General features: G+C 39.3%; 1 protein-coding gene across 1 annotated transcript in view; it reads right to left on the reverse strand.

The window, feature by feature from the left end:
• The window catches only part of LOC124869526 (phospholipid phosphatase-related protein type 4-like), a 64176-nt gene that overhangs the window by 41398 nt on the left and 1627 nt on the right, over positions 1-21151 (reverse strand). Inside the window, exon 2 of the mRNA XM_047367415.1 lies at positions 1551-1736. Coding sequence (XP_047223371.1) covers positions 1551-1736 — 186 coding nt within the window. The remainder of the gene's footprint in view (positions 1-1550; positions 1737-21151) is intronic.

Below are 21151 nucleotides of genomic sequence, written 5' to 3' on the forward strand. Positions count from 1 at the left end.
AAACACTTCCTGATGATTCAAATCCAATGATAGTTTTCTGCTGTACACATAAACACAATAATGGTTAGTTACACGGGTGGAAATAACAAAGCAAACTGCCAAACAATTTTATTTTATTCCTAAAGCCTAACTCTACGCAGTTATCATAATGTTATAAAAAAAAAACAGAGGAAAACATTATGGCTGACAGCAGCGCAGTACTAACTAACATGCAGTATAAAACATTTAAGCTGTCAGAACAGATTTACTATAAATTCTTTATCAGAGGCCAAAGCAACTGTGGTGGAAATTAAACTTTTAAATAATCTTGTTAGACAACCAGTTGGTTATAGTAAGATTAAATATTTATTCTCTGTTGCAATAGGAGAGTGCCAGACCAAAACCATCAGCTTTACAATGGCACTCTGAAAACATTGTTACCACTCTGCCCCAGGACCCCCCTTCCCTGCAACCACACACACAAAGCCACACATCAAAGGGGGAATGTGGTAACCCTTTGACCTCCAACATCCTATCTCTAGAACTACACTTGCCTCGCTAAACCCTCATGACTTTCTCAATAACCCCTAGGTCCTCTATTGCACATGCACAGATGTCCCTCAGGTCACACTCCAGCTTAATCTTACTGACAAACATTTTCTATGGATATATAAAGGTAGGTAATCATAAAATTCTTTTACAGCAACACATCAGTCAGGTGAATACATTTCCAGTGAAAAGTTCGCATCCACTTATAAATTGTGAGATAAACACCATAATAAGGTAAATATGTAGGCTGAGTTGCTTAATTTAACAGTGTGCTAGTTAAATTAGCCTCTGCATTTAATTAAACATCCTTACAAGATTTTACATCATTTATTTCAATCAGTAAGACATTTTGGTAATGATCCTCCAGCAGTAATGTTTCCATTGTTGTATATCCTAAGAATCAATAGCTTTTTAATAAGTAGCTGTTGTTTCATCTGTTATTGAATGTAGCATTAATTTAAGCCGTTAACAAACCCACAACATAAGGAAGAAACTGTCAATGTCAGGAAAATGGCTGGTCTGTTCTGCAGAAAATCCTGGATGATTTTTTTTCAAATGGTACATAAAGCAAATATATATAAAGAAATTCTATTACTAATGCATACCAAGATGTTCCAGCACTTTACCATGGCCATAGATAATAATTAATCATTAATTAAATTAATTTAAATTAATCATTAGCATTGTCTGCAGTCTATCACGTTATCTGTTAGATAACAAGAAAAAAGAAAAAACTAAATCTGTCACTTTTCTAAAAAATACTTTTAATATTAGATTAACTGTTTCTGCTACAAACTCACTGGGGCTCAAATATTTCAGAACCTGGGGAGAATTCATTCTTCAGTTTGCCTGAAAGTGTATCATCATAAGTGGTTGTGGTTTTAATCTCACTGTAAGATGTTACATCAAGAGGGGTAGACTTTACCTTCTCTGGTGAATCAGTGTAACTACTGGTTAATAAAACCAAATTTAACTTAAGTGTTTGAAATTTATTAGCAAGATGTAATGTCTTTGTTACTTACTGTGACTGTTGGAGCTGCAAAGGCCAAGCTGAAGAGCAATGGGAGTGGGCAGACTTCCTGTCTTGGCAGGATGTAGGGCAACGATAGGCTGCGGTCATTACAACTGTACCCAGAATGCACTGGCTGGAAAATATTGGTCAGCTCCAGAAAATAAAGACTGACAACTGAGGAGGCCAGGATGGGGAGCTGCAACATGGAGGGAAGACCAGAACAAAAATCGTTAAGGCATTTTTTTTTTGGTATCATGATCACTACAGTGTTATTTACTAAAACATGTATTACGTTCACCATTATGAAGCATAGATATGAGAATTGATGAATAATTTTTTCACAGACATAGAGTGATAATCTGTATTGCTAGATGGAGATTTTTTTTTATTTCTTTTTATAAAATAATTTTTAGGCTCTAGCAGCCTTTAGTATATTTGGACAGTAATGAGACAGAAAATTGTTTGGAAAGAGTGGGTACGGGAATGCAGAAAGAGTCAGCGAGGATGAAAACATCGAGAAGTGTCTCTTTGGTAAAAACATCTAACATGAGCAACTTATTGTTTTCTTACCTATATGATTATGCGATATTTAAAGAGTAGGAGACTAATGGACTTTCAGTATATATCTGCAAAAGCCACATTAAAACTCACATGATTCAAATGAACAAGATCATTTTTAAAGGCTGAGACCACAGCTTTTAAAAACCACAGAATGCTTCTTCTAGGAGTCTCTTCCTAGATGAAGCATGGAGAAACGATTCACTCGATAGGTCACACACTGAGTAAATGAGCCAAACCAGTTAAATCAAGCTGATTTGGACTACAGTAAGCATATGAACAGAATATGTCAGACTGCAACTAAGTAAGGCTTTCTACTTTTCCTTCGTACTGTGTCTAATAAACATGGTGGATTTAATGCATTATGATCAATTATCATATTTTAGAGAAAGAAAATTCCAAAATCTAATCTAATTTATTTATTAAACATAAAAATATATAGTATACTTTGCATTGTTTTTTGAAACAGTATTTTCTTCCTGACACAAAAAGAGCTTTTGAGCCATTACCCCCAAAAGCACCCTATAGATAATGACGTCTTGTCTAACACCGGATAACTATTGTTGTGCACAGAAAAGGGATTATTCTCTTTACAGAAAGCAATACTGACTATCAGGAATATGTTGAGTCGATGTGTGGTCATCTATTGGAAACAAAGAAAGACTCTCAACACCAGAAGTGTAGATTAGCTTCATGAAGGTAAATAAGTAGAAGAAGCGTATTTCTCCTCAGAACTGGATCATCTGGACATTATGGTCAAAAATTGTTTTTCCATAAATGGCCTGACTTTGAATAAAAAGGTTGGATTAATATTTAAATTATATAAAATCTTTTCATTATTTTCTTCCTACTTGTCCTTGTAATAGTGGTCAAAAACTACAGAGGACCAATCTTGCCATAAATAAGAATAAATTCAGAAATAAATACATCAATTAATGAATTAATAAATGAATTACTCATCCAATAAATAGTTAGAAAAATGAATTAATGTACCAAGAAGTGCAACAAATGTTTTAAAAAAAATTATTCAATAAATGATCAAAGATTACACATAAATAGATATTTCAATTTCAATCTTTAGCTGTTGTATTTGATCTCTGCACACTTATTCTTATTTTGTTTTTTAACATCTGTCATCATTTTTTTCTTAACTTTTATCAGATGTGAATTTATTCCTATATTATTTTCTCTAACCATTTTATTTTATTTATATGGACTCCCTAACAAATGTATTAACAAAAAAATGTTTTACTTAAAAAACATTTATTTTTTAAGAAACTCTAGGGTTGTTTATTTATTAACATAGATGTATTAAAAATACATGTATTAAATCATTTTTATTTAAATTGTTAGTATTTTTATCATAAATCACAAATGAAAATCACTCCCCAAGGCTAACACTTCTATAGAAAAGGTGAGCTGAGTTCATGTGCAGATTAACCAATCGGATGTTAGGGTTTACTGAATGAGATATAGTAGCTGTTAAAATTATTTTATGATGTACTTTAGCATAGAAAGCAAAACAGTAATTTAACAAAACATTTTTATGTATGTTTGTTATATACATCTAATTTAAATTTTATTTAGATTCCCTAATTTAATTACTTGATGAAGTAATACATTGAGACCTTTAAAATATATTGGAAAAAATATGTATTTATCTAATACATATATTTCCAATTTTATTCAAATAATAAGATATAACAATGTGTTAAATAATTTATTAATTTGGGGGATTTGTGTCACTGTTAGCCTTCTATAAAAGTAACATCATATGGTACCTATTCTAAGAAGGAAAACTACAAAATCCAAAATATAGAGCACATAGGAGGGGGAAGAGGGTAGGAAAAAGAAGGAGATCTTGTATCAATCATGTATTAAAATGTTAAATAAAAAAACATTTTCTGCTAGTGATTGGAACACCACGGGTGGTGGCCCTTCAAAGAGTTTCTTGTCCTGGGTCCATAACTAGGAAAGTATTGGAATCTAGGCTTTAGGGGAAGGAATAATTGAAAGGACAAAGAGTTTATGCCACATCCACAACAGTTGTTTTTAAGCAGAGTCAGTAGTCAGACCACTGAGGCGACTGGATGGTTATGCTATCTCGGGTGTTACAGTGGTTTTTACTGTTTATGTACCTCTATCAGTACAAAGGTGTCTTGTTACGTTCACAAATCTCACTGTTAATTAAATCATTGATTGCTCTCTCCAAACCTTTACACATAATTAGCTCCAGCAGCAATTCTTTTATTCTCCAATATCTGAGCCAAACGTTAAAGGGAGCGTTTTACTGCAGCTAATGTTTGATTGTCTTCTTCTCTTCATACCCACCAAATGAGTTCTATTACCTTGAATGAACTGCATGGTTTTGTGGAAACTAACTGCAGACAGAGCATTTTAAAGTAACAATGCTGCGCAGCACAAGAGCAGAAATTAGTAGAGGTGCCCTGAAACCAGTTTTGCCCAGACCGAGTACCAGTACTTCCGTTTAGGTACTTGCTGATTCCAGATACTGATACTGAGTGGTTAATAAGTTGGTAGTTATATATCACCCTATAACCTTTGAAGACACATTTATTTAGAACATGGTGGCTCTCTTTTATAGGCCTACAGTCCCTCTGACTGTAGTAACAAATCAAAAATACTTCATCACATACACTATTGCATACATTTAAAATGAACTGAAAAAAATACAAGTCAAATTTACATTTTTTACAAGGTTTTTGCAACTAGCTAACATTTCAATTAAAATGCAAACTGGAACACGTTTAAGAAATTTTAGCACCACATCTCTATAATTTTACACGGCTTCATTTTTAAATATTGAACAAGAATTCACTAAATAATAGGAATAAAGTGTAATATTTTTTGGTTCAAAGGTAAATGGAACAGTTATGGCAAATCTCAGAACCATAGAGCCATATACAAGGTTTTTACAATGAGCTTACATATTCTGCTTATATATGTATTTATTCTGCAAGCAAGAAAAAGGCAACATTGAAGTTACTGCTACTTATATTAGAGCTGTCTATGAAGGCTAAGACATATTTGGAAAAGTGAGAGGGAGGTTTTTTTTAGATATTTTTTCAGCACTTATTTTTATTTTTTGACAGTAGGCAGACAGGAAAGAGGGGTAGAGAGAGGGAGAGACATTTGGCAAATGTCGCCGGGTCTGGGACTCGAACCTGGGACGGCTGCTTCGAGGATTATAGCCTCCGTATATGGTTGCGCACTTAACCCCTACACCATCAGCGCCACGCCCAGAGAGAGGGAGGTCTTTTAATGAAAAAAAGCTTCTTAGCATTATCAGTTGTGACCCTGTTTTTTCTTTTTTTCTATAATATGTGACACTGAGCTAAAAAGCCTTTCACTGTCTACACTAGCGCATGGTGCTGAAAGGTATCTTTGCCATTTGGGTCAGAATGGAAAACCACACTTTGTTAACCACCCACTACTGCAATGCTTTATTCTGTCAAGACTTTATGGGCTCCTTAATGCATGTTTCTACCTGTATGACACGACCCAGTGGTGTACTGCTCATTGTTGCTGATGTTTGCTCATGTGGCTGCATTTTGGCTGTTGGTTCCTCCACATCTTGCTGCTTCTACTCCTCATCCCCTGTGTCCATCCTCTATCTTCTGCAGCTCTGTGATCACCATATTCTTGGCAGTGATGCTTGAGAAAAAATATTACTTTCAAACCAATCCACTTAAATAATGCAAAAGTTCAATAGTTAAGATTTTTGAGTAAACCATAATGAGAAATTTCATTCTCCTTGTCTTTTTTTCTCCCTCAATTAATCAAAAAACCCAAACATTAATACATTTTACAGTATTTACCTTGAATCAAGGACCACTATGTGGCACAATGGATTTTTTTCTGAGTCACAGAACAAAAGATACGACTGTAACTGCGGTACTATGAATCCCAGATGAACGCCAGAGGTGGTGCTTCAAGCCCTGAATGATCATTATTGCGCATTCAACAACAAAGTCACCTGTAAACTACCGGTGATCACGTGAGTCTATATGTCACCAGGAGGTCAGTCCCGACAAGCTTCTCGCGAGCACACGGAGACCGATCTGGCGATCATCCAGGATTCATAGAACCGTAGTTACACTCATAACCTTCGTTCTATTTCATCCGTACTGACCACCAGATGCAGTGCTTCAAGCACTGGATGACGTATATCAACAAAAATGAAACCCACAGGAACATGGCAACCACAGCACCCACCTCAGTGGGACACAGAAGGTGGTTTCTCCAGGACGCCCCTTGGGTGACGGGGCGTGGCCATGTTCACTCTGTAGAACCTGGCAATGGTGCTTGGTACCGTCCAGAAAGCTGCCTCACAAATTACCTTAGCTGCACCCTGGTCATAGCAGCCCCTGAGGTGGACAGGCTCCTAGTGGAGTGGCAACGCGCACCACCTGGCATGGCCTGTTCCAAAGAGTAGACCACAGAAATTACCTTCACAATCCAACGCGCCACCCGCTGACGCTAACAGACAAAGAGGCTGTCTGTCTGCCGAATGGTTGCTGTGGGGCGGACATATGCCTCCAGGGGCAAAGAGGCTCAGAGGGGGTCCCAGGATTGAAACGGGAAAGCTGGAGGGGCAGGGCAATGCCAGCCATTGCAGTCACCTTCGGAACAACGAAGCCATTTGTAACACTAGTTCCACTGACAACATGGCTCAGAAACAGACAGAGCATGCAGTTGTCCCACCCGTTTTGTAGAAGCCATGGCCAACAGGAAGGCGGCCATGGGAGGGAGAGCCACTTGAAATCCATCCCCCATAATGGGTTCAAACAGGGAAGACTGACGGGCTGCAAGCACCAGCGACAGATCCCACGCAGGTTTTCTTGGCACTCAGACAACAATTCTGAGCGATACTCTGCCAGACAGGACACGGTAAAAAAAAAAAAGAGATGCCACCAAAGACCTCCCTATCCCAACTTCATGCCCACCTGACCGGTGATTTGTCCCGGAGCGCCTCGTACCCAAGGTACTTAATTCATGCCATAATTCACGTCTGTTCTGTCATTCTGGTATCAGCAGGACGTTGCAGATGGTCCAGAGTCAGTTTTGGAGGACATCTCTGGTCAAAGATGTCACAGATTATGTCACGGCCTGTACTCAATGTTCCCAAACCAAGTCTTCTCGTCGCCCTCCTGCTGGACTCTTACATCCACTAATATTTGGCTTTTGCTGTTAATCCTTCTGAAAATCTATGAAAAGTAATGAAATCACACATTTAGGTAAAGTAAGATAGAAAACCTCAGCAGGGGTAATCAACACATAAATAAGTAACGATTTAAAGCAACACAAATACAAAGCAACATCATGCAGAAGATCCGGTGAAGGTGGTGTGAGGGGCTGCATATGTTTATCTTGGGGATGTGTGTGTGTGCATGTGAGTGTGTTCAAGTAAGTCTATGAAGCACTGTCCCAGAGGCCATTGTCCTTGATGGTACGTTGGAATGTTCATCAACCGGCCACACAGTTCTGAGCAGGTCCACAGATGTCCTCAGGAAAGGGAGGGGGCAGAGGGAGCCGAGCATCTTGTTTACATAACTTCCAGGAGAAGTTGAAGATAACCATCCATCCAAGGCCATACAAGGGAGCCAGATTCAGATAACAACTATTGTTTTGGGTTAGGCCGACTCTTAGTTTTCCACCAGCCTTGAGAGTCTCGCTGGTGCTTCTCAATGGCGAATCCAAACAGCCAAATTCCAAGTCCTTTCCGCCAGATCCGAGCGAACAACATTGTCCAACATTTATCCCATTTCACCCCTGAGTCCAGGAACCGCAACCTGCCTGCGATACTTTGTAAGGATCACATCATCTGCGATTCAGCTCACGTAACATCTCAGTCTGAGTGTTGATCAATCTGCAGATCCCATCATACATGCCAGGCAGCCTTACAATGGCCAGAACAGCTGCTGACGTTTTCCGAATTTCTTGATATGCCAGGTAACTGCCAACTCCAAAAAGCAGAAATCCTGTTACCAAACATCCAATTGTGTACACATCTTCGACATCCTCGACTGACATTATCGACAAACACACAATCCTCCACATCTCCCAGGAGTCCATCATGTATCCAGAGAAAAATGTCCCATCTGGACTTCACTCTGTCTTCTTGCCGAGAAAATTTGATCAATTGCATTGAGAGACCGGCTGATCAAATCTATAAATCAGAATTTGGAAGATATGCAAAGAGAGGCTCCAAAAAAGAAAAACAAGACACATAGCTAAAGCAGAGCAGATATGGGAGGGTGCGCGAGACAGATAAAAAGCGTCCTCCTCCACCGAGAGCAGAAAGAAAAGCAACAGAGCAACCACTGAACCCGGCATGCCAACGGGAAATGGCCGCCACATACACACTTAAGGTGGAAGGGAAACGGCCCAGATCTAGCAACCCTTGAAGGGCAGCAAATGGTCAGCTGATCCCTCTCTAAGTGTAAATACAGCAAACCTCATAGGTTTGTTTGAGACCATTAATAAACAAACAGGATCATAAAGACCAAGGAACACAACAGACAGGTCAGAGAGAAAGTAGTGGAGAAGTATAAAGTAGGACTATGTTATTAAACAATATCCCAAGCTTTGAACATCTCACAGAGCCCTATTTCTTCCATGATCTAAAAATGGAATGGCACAAACCTACCAAGACATGGCTGTCCACCTAAACTGACAGGCAAAGAAAGCATTAATCAGGAAGCAGCCAAGAGTCAACTGCTAACTCTGGAGGAGTGCAGAGATGGGACATGTGGGACAATCTGTTGTCAGTACAACTGTTAGCCATGCACTCAATAGATCCACCCTTTATAGAAGAACTGTGAAGAAGGTAAACACACCCTCCACACAAGGAAACATGCTGGTGGCTACATTGTCCTATGATGATGATGGGAATAATGAAGCTACAGGACAACACTGGAAAAGAAAACAGTTTGAGGCCACAAAACACTTGAGACTGGGGCAGAGCTTTTCAGAAGTGCCTCATCCAATCTGAATAAACTTGGAAGTTTTTATGAAAAGAAGAAAGATCAAGAGTCTGTACATGTGCAAGGCATATACACCAAATGTCTTGCAACAGTAATCGCAGCAAAAGGTGGATACACAACCTTTGGACTCAAATAAATTTGAATACAAATGCACATCATGTTTAAAACCATGTGTACACTTTACAGTTCTGCACTACATTATTTTTGCTGATCACAAAAAAAGTTGGTGATTGTCACAGTAAAAAATATGAACATGTTCAAGGCATGAGCTTATCTGTTCAGCTGTGTTTCTCTTCCAGAAGAAGGCACTGAAGGAGCTACTTCTGCCATTAACTCTACTTTCTCTTTAACATAAAATTTACTCCTGGATTAGTGCTTCTCAAATCGGAGTGAATGCTGCAAATCAGTGACTCAATGCAATCGGCTGGGTTTACATAATAGAAAACTTTTCTTTTACCAATTTGAATAATAAACGGAACCTAATTGCATTGTTTGATAACTAGAACCAAATTAGAATGTATGTAATGAATCTGTCTGTATGATTGGACTGAACTATCTTAAATCCATAAGCCTCAAGTAAGCAAAATCTCCATTCTCCTACTCCGACATCATGTTTTGTCCATTAACATTTTGGACTGCTGTAATGTAACACAAAGAATCCGAAAAATGTCTTATGGCAATATTAATTTAATCTAACAGGTTTTCATCTTGAGTGTTTTTGTTGTTGTTGAATTTAGATGAAAGTAAGAGATGCAATAAACATTGAATTAATCATGTTTAAATGTGAAATATGATCAAAACTCATCAGAGTAACGTGTTGGTTTATAAACTGTGTTTGTTGCATTTGGTCAACATTATGCTTTTAAGTAAGTCTAAAGAACTCAGTAGAAATCAATTTAAAATTTCCCACAACCAGGGAAAGTTCTTGGAGTAATTTCTGAAGAACATGAGATTCAAAGATCATCAGTTCCAATAGCTTTATGTAAGTATAGGTCATGCAATCGTGTTAACCTTTCAGGAAGCCACCAAAACCACAGCTTGAAACTAACTGTAAACTGCTGGAAAACCAGTGTCACTGTCTATAGAAAACACAGTTTTACATCGCCTAGGACTGAGAGGGTACTGATCAAGAAAGACGTCCCAGTCACCTTCAAGCGCAACAAAACCTAGCTGCTAACCACATGAACCAGCCAAACGCTTTCAGGAGGAAAGTTGTATGGTCAGCAAAGACAAAAGCAGAAACCTCTGCAGGTAAAGAGAGAGCAGCGATATAGGATAAACCTACAGTGTCCATTAAATATGACATCAACAGAACATTATGCATATTAACATTGACGATGAACACAATTGCATTTATAGACCTTTGGACATCATCCATAAGGACTGTGATACAGGGGTTAGCCAAAAGCAGAAAATACAGCCAAAACATACACAGTGCTGTAAACTGTAGGCCACACCCACTTGATCTTTATAAGCTACCTGTTTTACATGCCCATGATCTCTTAAGATTAACTTGCATGAGGTCAATGACAAACTGATCCAAAACTAGGGGTTTGTGAAAGAAAACATGGAACAGTTGTGAAACTTCCCAGGAGTAGCCAGCCTATCAAAATTACTACAAGAGTGCACTGATGATCCCAAGGAGAAAACCAGCACTAACAAAAAAAAACACAAAGACCTGTCTCACGTTGCCAAAAAAAAAAACAACAACAAACTATCAGGATCCCCAAGACTTTGGGAAATATTTAGTTGAGACTGATGAAACAAAAGAGGAACTTTGTGGAAGGTGTGTGTCCTCTTGGATCTGGTGTAAATTTAAAATAGAATTTCTGAAAAGGCACATTATACCAACAGTCAAACATAATGGAAGTATTATGAGCATCTGGGGCTGCTTTGCTGCAGGACCTGGAGGGCTTCCTGTATTTGATGGAACCATGAATTGTCCTCTAGTGGAAAGGACAATATGAAAGGAGAATATCCAGCCATTAACTTACAACCTTAAGCTCAAGCACACTTGGGTTATGCAGCGGAACAATTATTTGATAAACACCACAGTCCAAAGGCATGACAGGATGGGTCTAATTGGTCTCTCTAAATTGACCTTAGGTGTGTGAATGAGTGTGTGCATGTTTGTGTGTTGCCCTGCGATGGACTGGCAACCTCTCCAGGGTGTACCCTGCCTCCCGCCCATAGACAGCTTCCCCATGACCCACTATGGAAAAAGCGATATAGAAAATGATTGACAGAAAGCCATCCTATGAATGACTAAAAGAAAAAAAAACAATCCTTTCGAGTGGCCTAGCTAAACCATACATGAGGGTCGGAACATAGATCATCCTGGAAAGTGAAATATTTTTTTTTTCGATTCAGCTCTCTCTTCACCACAACGGACCAGCACAGGGTCCCCATTACTGTGGCTGCCGCACCGATCCGTCTATCAATCTCCTGCTCCATTCTTCCCTCACTCGTGAACAAGACCCCGAGATACTTCAACTCCTCCACTTGGAGCAGAAACTCCCCTCCAACCTGCAAACGACAAATCACCCTTTTCCGGTCGAGTACCATGGAGGAGCTGATCTTCACCCCAGCCGCTTCACCAGCATGCTGTAGGTCTTGGCTAGAGGGGGCCAGCAGGACAACGTCATCTGCAAAAAGAAGAGACAAAATCCACTGGTCCCCGAACCCCTTCCGGCCCTTCGCTTTGCCTAGAAATTTTGTCCATAAAAGTTATGAACAGGACTGGTGACAAAGGGCAGCCCTGCCAGAGTCCAACATGCCCCGGGAACAGGTCCGACTTAGTGCTGGCAATGCGGACCAAACTCCTCCTCCGCTCGTACAGGGACCGGATGGCCCCTGATAAAGGGCCCCCGACTCCGTACTCCTGAAGCACCCCCCAAAGGGCACCACGAGGGACACAGTCGAATGTAGTTGGAACACACCCTCCGATCACCCTTCTTATGTAAGGGGACCACCACCCCAGTCTGCCAATCCAAAGGCACTGTCCCCGTCCGCCACGCAATGTTGAAGAGGCGTGTCAACCATGACAGCCCCACAACATCCAGAGACTTGAGGTACTCATGGCGGATCCCCATCACCCCCGAAGCCCTGTCACTGTAGAGCTTTTTAACCACCTCGTTGACTTCAGCCTGGGAGATGAAAGAGTCCAACCTTACGTCCCCAGCCTCTTCTTCCACCAGGGAATGCGTGATGGCAGGATTGAGGAGATCCTCGAAGTACTCCTTCCACTGCCTGATAATGTCCACAGTCGAGTTCAGCAGCTCCCCAACCCCACTGTAAACGGTGTTGGCGAAGCACTGCTTCCCCCTCCTGAGGCGCCGGATGGTTTGCCGTACTGAAATTCTTCCTGTAGATGTTTTTCCCATTCCAAATCTTCCTTCTTAGTTACTTCTGCACAGCTCTCAGCTCCTCCTTGTCTCCTGATATAAAGGCTCCCTTCCTCTTCTTGAGGAGAACTTTGACCACTGATGGTGGTCAGAGGGCTCGGTGGCACCTGTGTATAGCAGCCTCACTTTTGTCAGTGTGCCTCAGGGCAGCTGTGGCTAAAATATAGCTTACCAAGGTCAGTGTGTGAATGTGTATATGAATGGGTGGATGACTGAATGTAGTGTGAAGTGCTTTGGGGTCTTTGGGGACTTGATAAAGAGCCATACAAGTACAAGCCATTTACTATTTACCATTTATTTCTTGATTGATATGGGGTTTGTTACTGGAGAAACACTGTACCTAATGAGGGGCACAGTATTGCACACAGAGGTTAATGTAGTCAGTGATGCAGTCTGTGATCCTGCCATTGTCCTCCCCATGAGGAAGATGTAGCCCTTCCCACACAGTGGAGCTTCTTCAGTCTCCTCAGACCATCTCTTGACTGTGCATGTCACAGGTGGTTCTCTATGTACAAGTGGTTTATACACAGGCTGCTGAACCAGGTTCGAATCAGAGTCCCCCAGGAAAAAGAGGATGGGGGTGTGGGGCTGATAAGCTGTATGCCCCCTTGGTGTTGGGATACATTAAGTCCAGTGTTTCATTGTCTCATGTGCAGCAGGTAACATACTGGGTAAAGGTGGGGAGAGTGGAGGACAGGTCCACCTACATACCCATTGGTGGTCTGTAGGTGGAACAAATTATATCCAAATTGGACCATTTATTCTTGAGGTGTATTTTTTATTTTTTTTAGTAACCATATTCTGTTTCCTCACATTCATGTATACCTAATAGAATGATAATCAAATGATGATGTAATACTCTTCACACTAAAATACTCCCACTGCTGCCAGGTTATACTGTGCTGCATTGCAATGAAGCTCTTGCCCTAATTTATTGCCCTAAATCAACTCACATGCTGAAGTTACCAGGGAAGGATACTGCATGCAGGCATATTCTCCACCATATGCATATGTAGAAACACCAGTTATCTGAATTTAGAAGAAAGGCTTATCATTGTTTAATATTTTATTATTAAGAACACAGAACTCAACTGAAGATATGAATACCTAATGATAATTTAACCAAAGCCTTTCTTGTGACCGTGCAGCAGAAAACAGGCTGCATTAAGAATGCTTTCCTCCTCATAACGTCTGTAGCCATAAGCACACATATAAAAATACACCCCATTCAGAACGCCATGTTGCCTAGCAGCCAGTTAGTGGGTATGATAGTGTGGCAGTGTGTGAGACACAAGCACAGCTTTGCTGTGGACAGAAGGAGGCAAATTGAGAAATTAGCATTTCTGAAAGCTAGGACTGTAGAACTGAAAAAGAACATAATTTTAAGGTAGCATCTAAACAAAAATTTTATTTTTGTAAAAGGAAGACAAAAGGACAGTATTTTTTGGAAGCACAGATAACACAGTAACATTTCTAGGCAAGCATTAACTCAGCAAACATGTTACTAATTCGTCACTCATCTGCAGTTTACCCAGTCTATTCTCGGCCACAGCATTTAAGTTGCTGGGCACATGGACTACTGCATCTGGAAAGAGTTACTTGAAATTAGACACGTTATGGCCTCAGGCAGAAAGTCCACTAAAAAATAGTACAAAGACAAAGCAATTTAAAAAAAAGACTCAATGTGAAAAAGTTCAGGAGTATTAATACTTTGCAAGAAACTATACTTGTGTCACATTGCAATCACAAACCTCAGTGTATTTTGTTGAGATTTTATAAAATGGATTAACACTAAGTTGCAAATAGCTGTGATATAGAAGGAAAATGATAAATGGTTTTTACTACTTATACAATAAGAATCTGAAAAGTCCATCCATCCATTGTCCATACCAACTTGTCCTTGAAGCTGATGCTTATCTCCAGCAGTCATTGGGCAGGAGGCACAGTACTTTCTGGACAGGGAACCAGTCCATCACAGGGACGCAGTGCTACATACTGCGCCACCGCGGACGTTCGTTAGGGAATGTCTCTAAGGGCTTTGCACATCGAGAGACTGCTATTTTTATTTATTCTTTGTAAGATAAGCCCAGCCTCAGTCAGACTGACTGGAGTGTGTCTGTGAACTTTATTTTTGATACTTATTAAAAAATAACATTTAATGAATTTGGTCTGGACTTTGACTGGGTCCTTCTAACACATGAATATGGTTTGAACTTAATAATTCCATTGTGGCTCTAGCTTTATGTTTATAGTGATTATCCTGCTCAAATATGACGCTTTGCCTCAGTCTTAAGTGTTTTGCAGCCTCTAAAAGGTTTTCTTTCAGATTTGCCCTGTGTTCAACTTCATTCACATTCCTGTCAACCCTGACCAGCTTCTGAAAGAAATATGTTCAAAGCTTGGTATATTGTTAATAACCTAACTCTGCTTTGAACTTCTCAATAATTTACTCTTTAACCTTTCTGCTATCTTTCTTGGTCTTCATGATGCTGTTTCTGCACAGGTGTTCTCGTACCATACTGGATTCATACTGAGGTTGCAGTACACACATTGTAAGCACTGTTCTATTTTCTATTTTAGGTGACTTCTGAAGGTGTTTGGTTCCACTGGATTGTTTTGGAATATCAGTGTAAAGAGGGCTGAATACATAAAAATTCAGTCCACAAATTTAAAAAATGTCCTTCCACTTTACAAGTATCTAATACTTTGTAACAGTCTATGACTGATGCACTTCACAGAAATAGTCAGAGACAGTTTGTGTTATAAACTTCTATAGGGCTTCTATCCTACTGCGGTAGCCAACACCCTCTTCTTCACTGAGGTGTGCTGGAGTCCATCAAACCTAGAGATCCATCAACATACGGGTCAGGAAAGTCGACTCTCCGGTGGGACCAAATCTGGATAGTGTGGAATCAGTGGGTGAGAGAGAGATTAAGGACAAAACCGAGAAAAGAACACTGAGCAGACTTGTCTCCTCCTATAACCCCCTGCTGCTGTTATATCATTAGACCTGTACATTGTACATATATTAACATGTTAAAATGCTGCATATGTCTATAGTATGTTTCTCAGTATGATTAATCAATATCATTTAGTACTGTAATTCATGCATTTCCTTGTACTATTATGTACAGTTCTGTGCAAAAGTTTAAAGTAGGGTTGAAAAAATGCTGTAAACCAAGAATGCTTTCAGAAATATAAATGATTATTTTTTATCAATTTACAAAATGCTAAGGGAGCGAACCCATAAAATCATAAGAACTATCTTCAGCATAAAGAACAAGACTTACTGGAAGTGATAGTATGGCCCCACAGAGCCCTGATCTTAACATCATGGAATGTGTCTGGGATTGCATGAAGAGACAGAAAGATGTGAGAAAGTCTCCATCCACAGAAGATCTGTGGTTGGTTCTCCAAGATGTTTGGAACAATCTACCACCCGAGTTCCTTCAAAAACTGTGTGCAAGTCTACCTAGAAGAATTGATGCTGTTTTGAAGCCAAAGGGTGGTCACACCAAATATTGATTTGATTTAGATTTCTCTTTTGTTCATTCACGGCATTTTGTTGATTGATGAAAATAAATGATTGGCTGTTGTCACTTGTATGAGATACTATACCAACAAAAACAAATATTACCAGGTTTGCAAACCAGGGGGATATCTGGTGGGAGAACTGAGCAACGGAGAGTGTATACAGCCACAAAGCAATTTCATATTATCCAGCTTTTGAATCCACAGCATGGTAATACTATTCAACTTTAGTTCCAGTGGCATTAATGGTACTACTAATACTAATGTCAAACCCAGCCATACAAGTTCAGATCCTACTGACCACAAAAATAAAATGATTTTATTTTTAGACACATTCCTCTTTATTTTGTGGTCACTTTTTCAGTCATTGTCACGATAACTCAATGAGAAGAGGTGAGAAACATTTTATTCCAACTTTATGGGAGCCAGTGCACATTCATTCCAATTCCAGTATCACATTCAGCCCCATTAGGGCTAGGCTTCAGTTATGGCCTTACCGTAAATACGAGCTAGGAGTAGTTATCTGATGGACAAACCCTGCTACCAGGCTGCTGAAGCATAGGGGTGTATTTTGGAAGAAAAGAGGCACTCACAAAACGCATGAAGGGTATATAGTTACATTTTGTCTGTTAGGGCTGTGAGTTATTTTAATTTAAATTTATTCAAAGCCAGGTTGGCAACTACAAAAGTTTCTGATTTCAGCAGAATTCTGCAGTAAACATTAAAAAATTAATCTGATATCTCCTTCATTTTAGTTGATCGTTTTTACAAAGTTGTATGTATCTTTATTATTGATGGTTTCATCAGTACTATTTGTTATTAACCAGCATTAAGCCTAAATGATCTCCTATTGAAACATTTATTAACTCAGCAGATGGAGCATTCAGTGGAAGGCTATACATTAGCCTAAAACCATTTTTTCTTTGTGACAAGTGGGTTTTCTTGGTGTTGCTTGTTACAGAATATAGTTACTGATTTCCTTTACATAAGGAATGTTACAACAAACCTATCTAAACTGATTTTAGAACCGTGAATAGTTGAACACTGTTAAAATTACTATGACAACATATGAAGCTAAAGAAAAAGTAAGTACACCATCTTTCAGTTTCACATAATATATTTAAATTATCTTTACCAGATTCTAAAATTCAGTCTAATGGGTACCAAAACATACAACAGATTTCATACCATGGAAAGAATCAAAGATGCTGTGTGAAAAACTAAGTGCACCCTGCAGAAATTTGTAAAACCGCTTTTAGTAGCAATGATGAAAAGTTATTTTTTGCATGACCTTATCATTCTTGCATAGCATTGGGGAAGAATTATGGCTCACTTCTCTTTGCAAAATTGCTTCTGTTGGTTACGATTTGCAGAAATTTGATTTAAATGTTGTCTCACCACAACCTTTAAATTTTAAACTGTTGCATTTTAGAAAACTTTGCATGTTAGTTTATGTGAGGCTGACCACAAAACTACTCCTCCGTGTTGAGGATTTACAGGAGACTCAGGATTTGCTTGCACAATGTCTCTCCCCCTGTTTAACTTCATGTGCACACTAAGGTAGACATAATATCTCAGGGAATGAATCCCGATCATACAGTGCATGCATGTTTTATACAATGGAAGGACATCCGACCCCCGTTCGTGGAGTTGAAACATGACTTCATCTCTTCTTCAGGTTTATAACATTAATAGACTACAGCCAACGTTGACTGTCATGTTCCAAAATCCACAAACAACCTCAAAACCTTGAATATAAGTTCCAAACTCTCAATGAGTGTAAAAAAGAATAGTCACCATCTAAAACATGTTTACTTGTGTGATAAACTTAACATTTTAAATAGTATGTAATTGATTTTACAATACAATACATTTTTACTAAGGAAGTACTTTAAAAACAACAGTGCTTACCAAAGTGCAGAACAATGACAAAAGAACAAAGTTAAGCACAAAAATAGACTTTCTAGAAGGATTAAAAACAATAAAATCAATCAAAATTAAACATTAACAATAAGAACAATTAATAAAACAATAAAAGCCAACATTTCAAACTAAGTTTAAAGCCAAGAAGAAGAAATATGCTTTAAAAGAAGATTTTATTACCAGGAAGTGAGTCAGAGTTTTGGGACAACGACTGAAAACACTTGCTCACCTCTCAACCTTCTCTTTAACTTGGGGACGAAATACAGTAACTGATCTGCTGACCTGAGTGAGCGTGACGGAGCTAACAGCTGGATAAGATTTTATGAGGGAGTGCTGCAGAAATAAAACCCAACCATGAATCGGAGGATATACAGGTCCTTCTCAAAATATTAGCATATTGTGATAAAGTTCATTATTTTCCATAATGTCATGATGAAAATTTAACATTCATATATTTTAGATTCATTGCACACTAACTGAAATATTTCAGGTCTTTTATTGTCTTAATACGGATGATTTTGGCATACAGCTCATGAAAACCCAAAATTCCTATCTCACAAAATTAGCATATTTCATCCGACCAATAAAAGAAAAGTGTTTTTAATACAAAAAACGTCAACCTTCAAATAATCATGTACAGTTATGCACTCAATACTTGGTCGGGAATCCTTTTGCAGAAATGACTGCTTCAATGCGGCGTGGCATGGAGGCAATCAGCCTGTGGCACTGCTGAGGTCTTATGGAGGCCCAGGATGCTTCGATAGCGGCCTTTAGCTCATCCAGAGTGTTGGGTCTTGAGTCTCTCAACGTTCTCTTCACAATATCCCACAGATTCTCTATGGGGTTCAGGTCAGTAGAGTTGGCAGGCCAATTGAGCACAGTGATACCATGGTCAGTAAACCATTTACCAGTGGTTTTGGCACTGTGAGCAGGTGCCAGGTCGTGCTGAAAAATGAAATCTTCATCTCCATAAAGCTTTTCAGCAGATGGAAGCATGAAGTGCTCCAAAATCTCTTGATAGCTAGCTGCATTGACCCTGCCCTTGATAAAACACAGTGGACCAACACCAGCAGCTGACACGGCACCCCAGACCATCACTGACTGTGGGTACTTGACACTGGACTTCTGGCATTTTGGCATTTCCTTCTCCCCAGTCTTCCTCCAGACTCTGGCACCTTGATTTCCGAATGACATGCAGAATTTGCTTTCATCCGAAAAAAGTACTTTGGACCACTGAGCAACAGTCCAGTGCTGCTTCTCTGTAGCCCAGGTCAGGCGCTTCTGCCGCTGTTTCTGGTTCAAAAGTGGCTTGACCTGGGGAATGCGGCACCTGTAGCCCATTTCCTGCACACGCCTGTGCACGGTGGCTCTGGATGTTTCTACTCCAGACTCAGTCCACTGCTGCCGCAGGTCCCCCAAGGTCTGGAATCGGCCCTTCTCCACAATCTTCCTCAGGGTCCGGTCACCTCTTCTCGTTGTGCAGCGTTTTCTGCCACACTTTTTCCTTCCCACAGACTTCCCACTGAGGTGCCTTGATACAGCACTCTGGGAACAGCCTATTCGTTCAGAAATTTCTTTCTGTGTCTTACCCTCTTGCTTGAGGGTATCAATAGTGGCCTTCTGGACAGCAGTCAGGTCGGCAGTCTTACCCATGATTGGGGTTTTGAGTGATGAACCAGGCTGGGAGTTTTAAAGGCCTCAGGAATCTTTTGCAGGTGTTTAGAGTTAACTCGTTGATTCAGATGATTAGGTTCATAGCTCATTTAGAGACCCTTTTAATGATATGCTAATTTTGTGAGATAGGAATTTTGGGTTTTCATGAGCTGTATGCCAAAATCATCCGTATTAAGACAATAAAAGACCTGAAATATTTCCGTTAGTGTGCAATGAATCTAAAATATATGAATGTTAAATTTTCATCATGACACCATGGAAAATAATGAACTTTATCACAATATGCTAATATTTTGAGAAGGACCTGTATTCTATTATTGCCACCTACTGGTATGTTTGTTCCTTCAACCTGTCGCCCTTCATGAAAGATGCAATGAGAATTTGGTGCGCTGAGTTGGCTTATGGTGGTCTAAAAATGTCTGCAGTCTAGAAACCCTTAGCAGCTGAAGTTGTTAATGTCTTTTAGTGTGAACACTTAGTCTTTTCCAAATCTCTGCCAACTGTGAAAGTCATGTAGACTGTCCCCAGCTTAAACAGACATACAGTTTATGTAAGCAAAGACAACAGGAGAGAAAAAACAGGCATAAGGTTACAAATGTTTGGCAATGACATTATCAATATGTTAAGTAGAAAAAAACGTCACGACCTGCATATAATTTTACAAATTTAATTTTAGAAACATTATGATAAATCAAGAACTAGTTTATGTTGGAGCTGAGAACTGAGTTCAGAAAGTTGAGGTTCTCTCTGTAGAATGATGCACATATAGTTTGGAAATAGCCTAATAACCCTTCCCAAACTTCACATGTAACAACATCTACTTTAAATGTCATTGCTGATGTCTTTCTGCACTGACATTGGGCTTCACCAAGCTGTATGTTCCAGGTGAATTAACTGCCAAAGGTCCTGCTTTTATAGAGGTGGTCACAATTGCTAATCATCAAATAAATAGTAAATAGACTGAGTTGATGTTGCACTTTTCTAGTCATACCAACCACGCAAATCGCTTTACATTAGGGCCACATTCGCACTCATAGCAATACACTGATACACAGATCGGTAAGCAAGTTGGGGTTGTGCCTTGCCCAGGGGCACATCAACATGTGGAAGAAGGACACTGTAATCAAACAATTTTTGTACAACTACTCTACCCATTATATTAAGTTTTTTTTTTATTAGCTGCTGTATTTCCATTTCAATCTAATGAAAACAGCAACTGTGGACTTTATTTAGACAAAGTTTTCCCAATTTGGCTTCATTTTAGTTTTTTATACAATAAATAATATCTTTGGATTTCTGCATTTCCGAATGAAAAAGTATTTTCTCAACCCTTTTGTTTTTTGCTCAGTTTGTTGTTTGTCTTTTTTTTTCATTCTGAATACTGCTGCATGGTAAAATAAAGCAGAACAGTTACAGCATGATGCAATTCATTTCATTCGCTTTATTTGACATCACACCTCCAACAGTAACCCTTGTGTGAATGTACAAAGTGGTAAAGAAGATGTCAGTAAAGA

Source organism: Girardinichthys multiradiatus, chromosome 6, assembly GCF_021462225.1.
Source record: "Girardinichthys multiradiatus isolate DD_20200921_A chromosome 6, DD_fGirMul_XY1, whole genome shotgun sequence".
In the NCBI taxonomy this organism is placed as follows: domain Eukaryota; kingdom Metazoa; phylum Chordata; class Actinopteri; order Cyprinodontiformes; family Goodeidae; genus Girardinichthys; species Girardinichthys multiradiatus.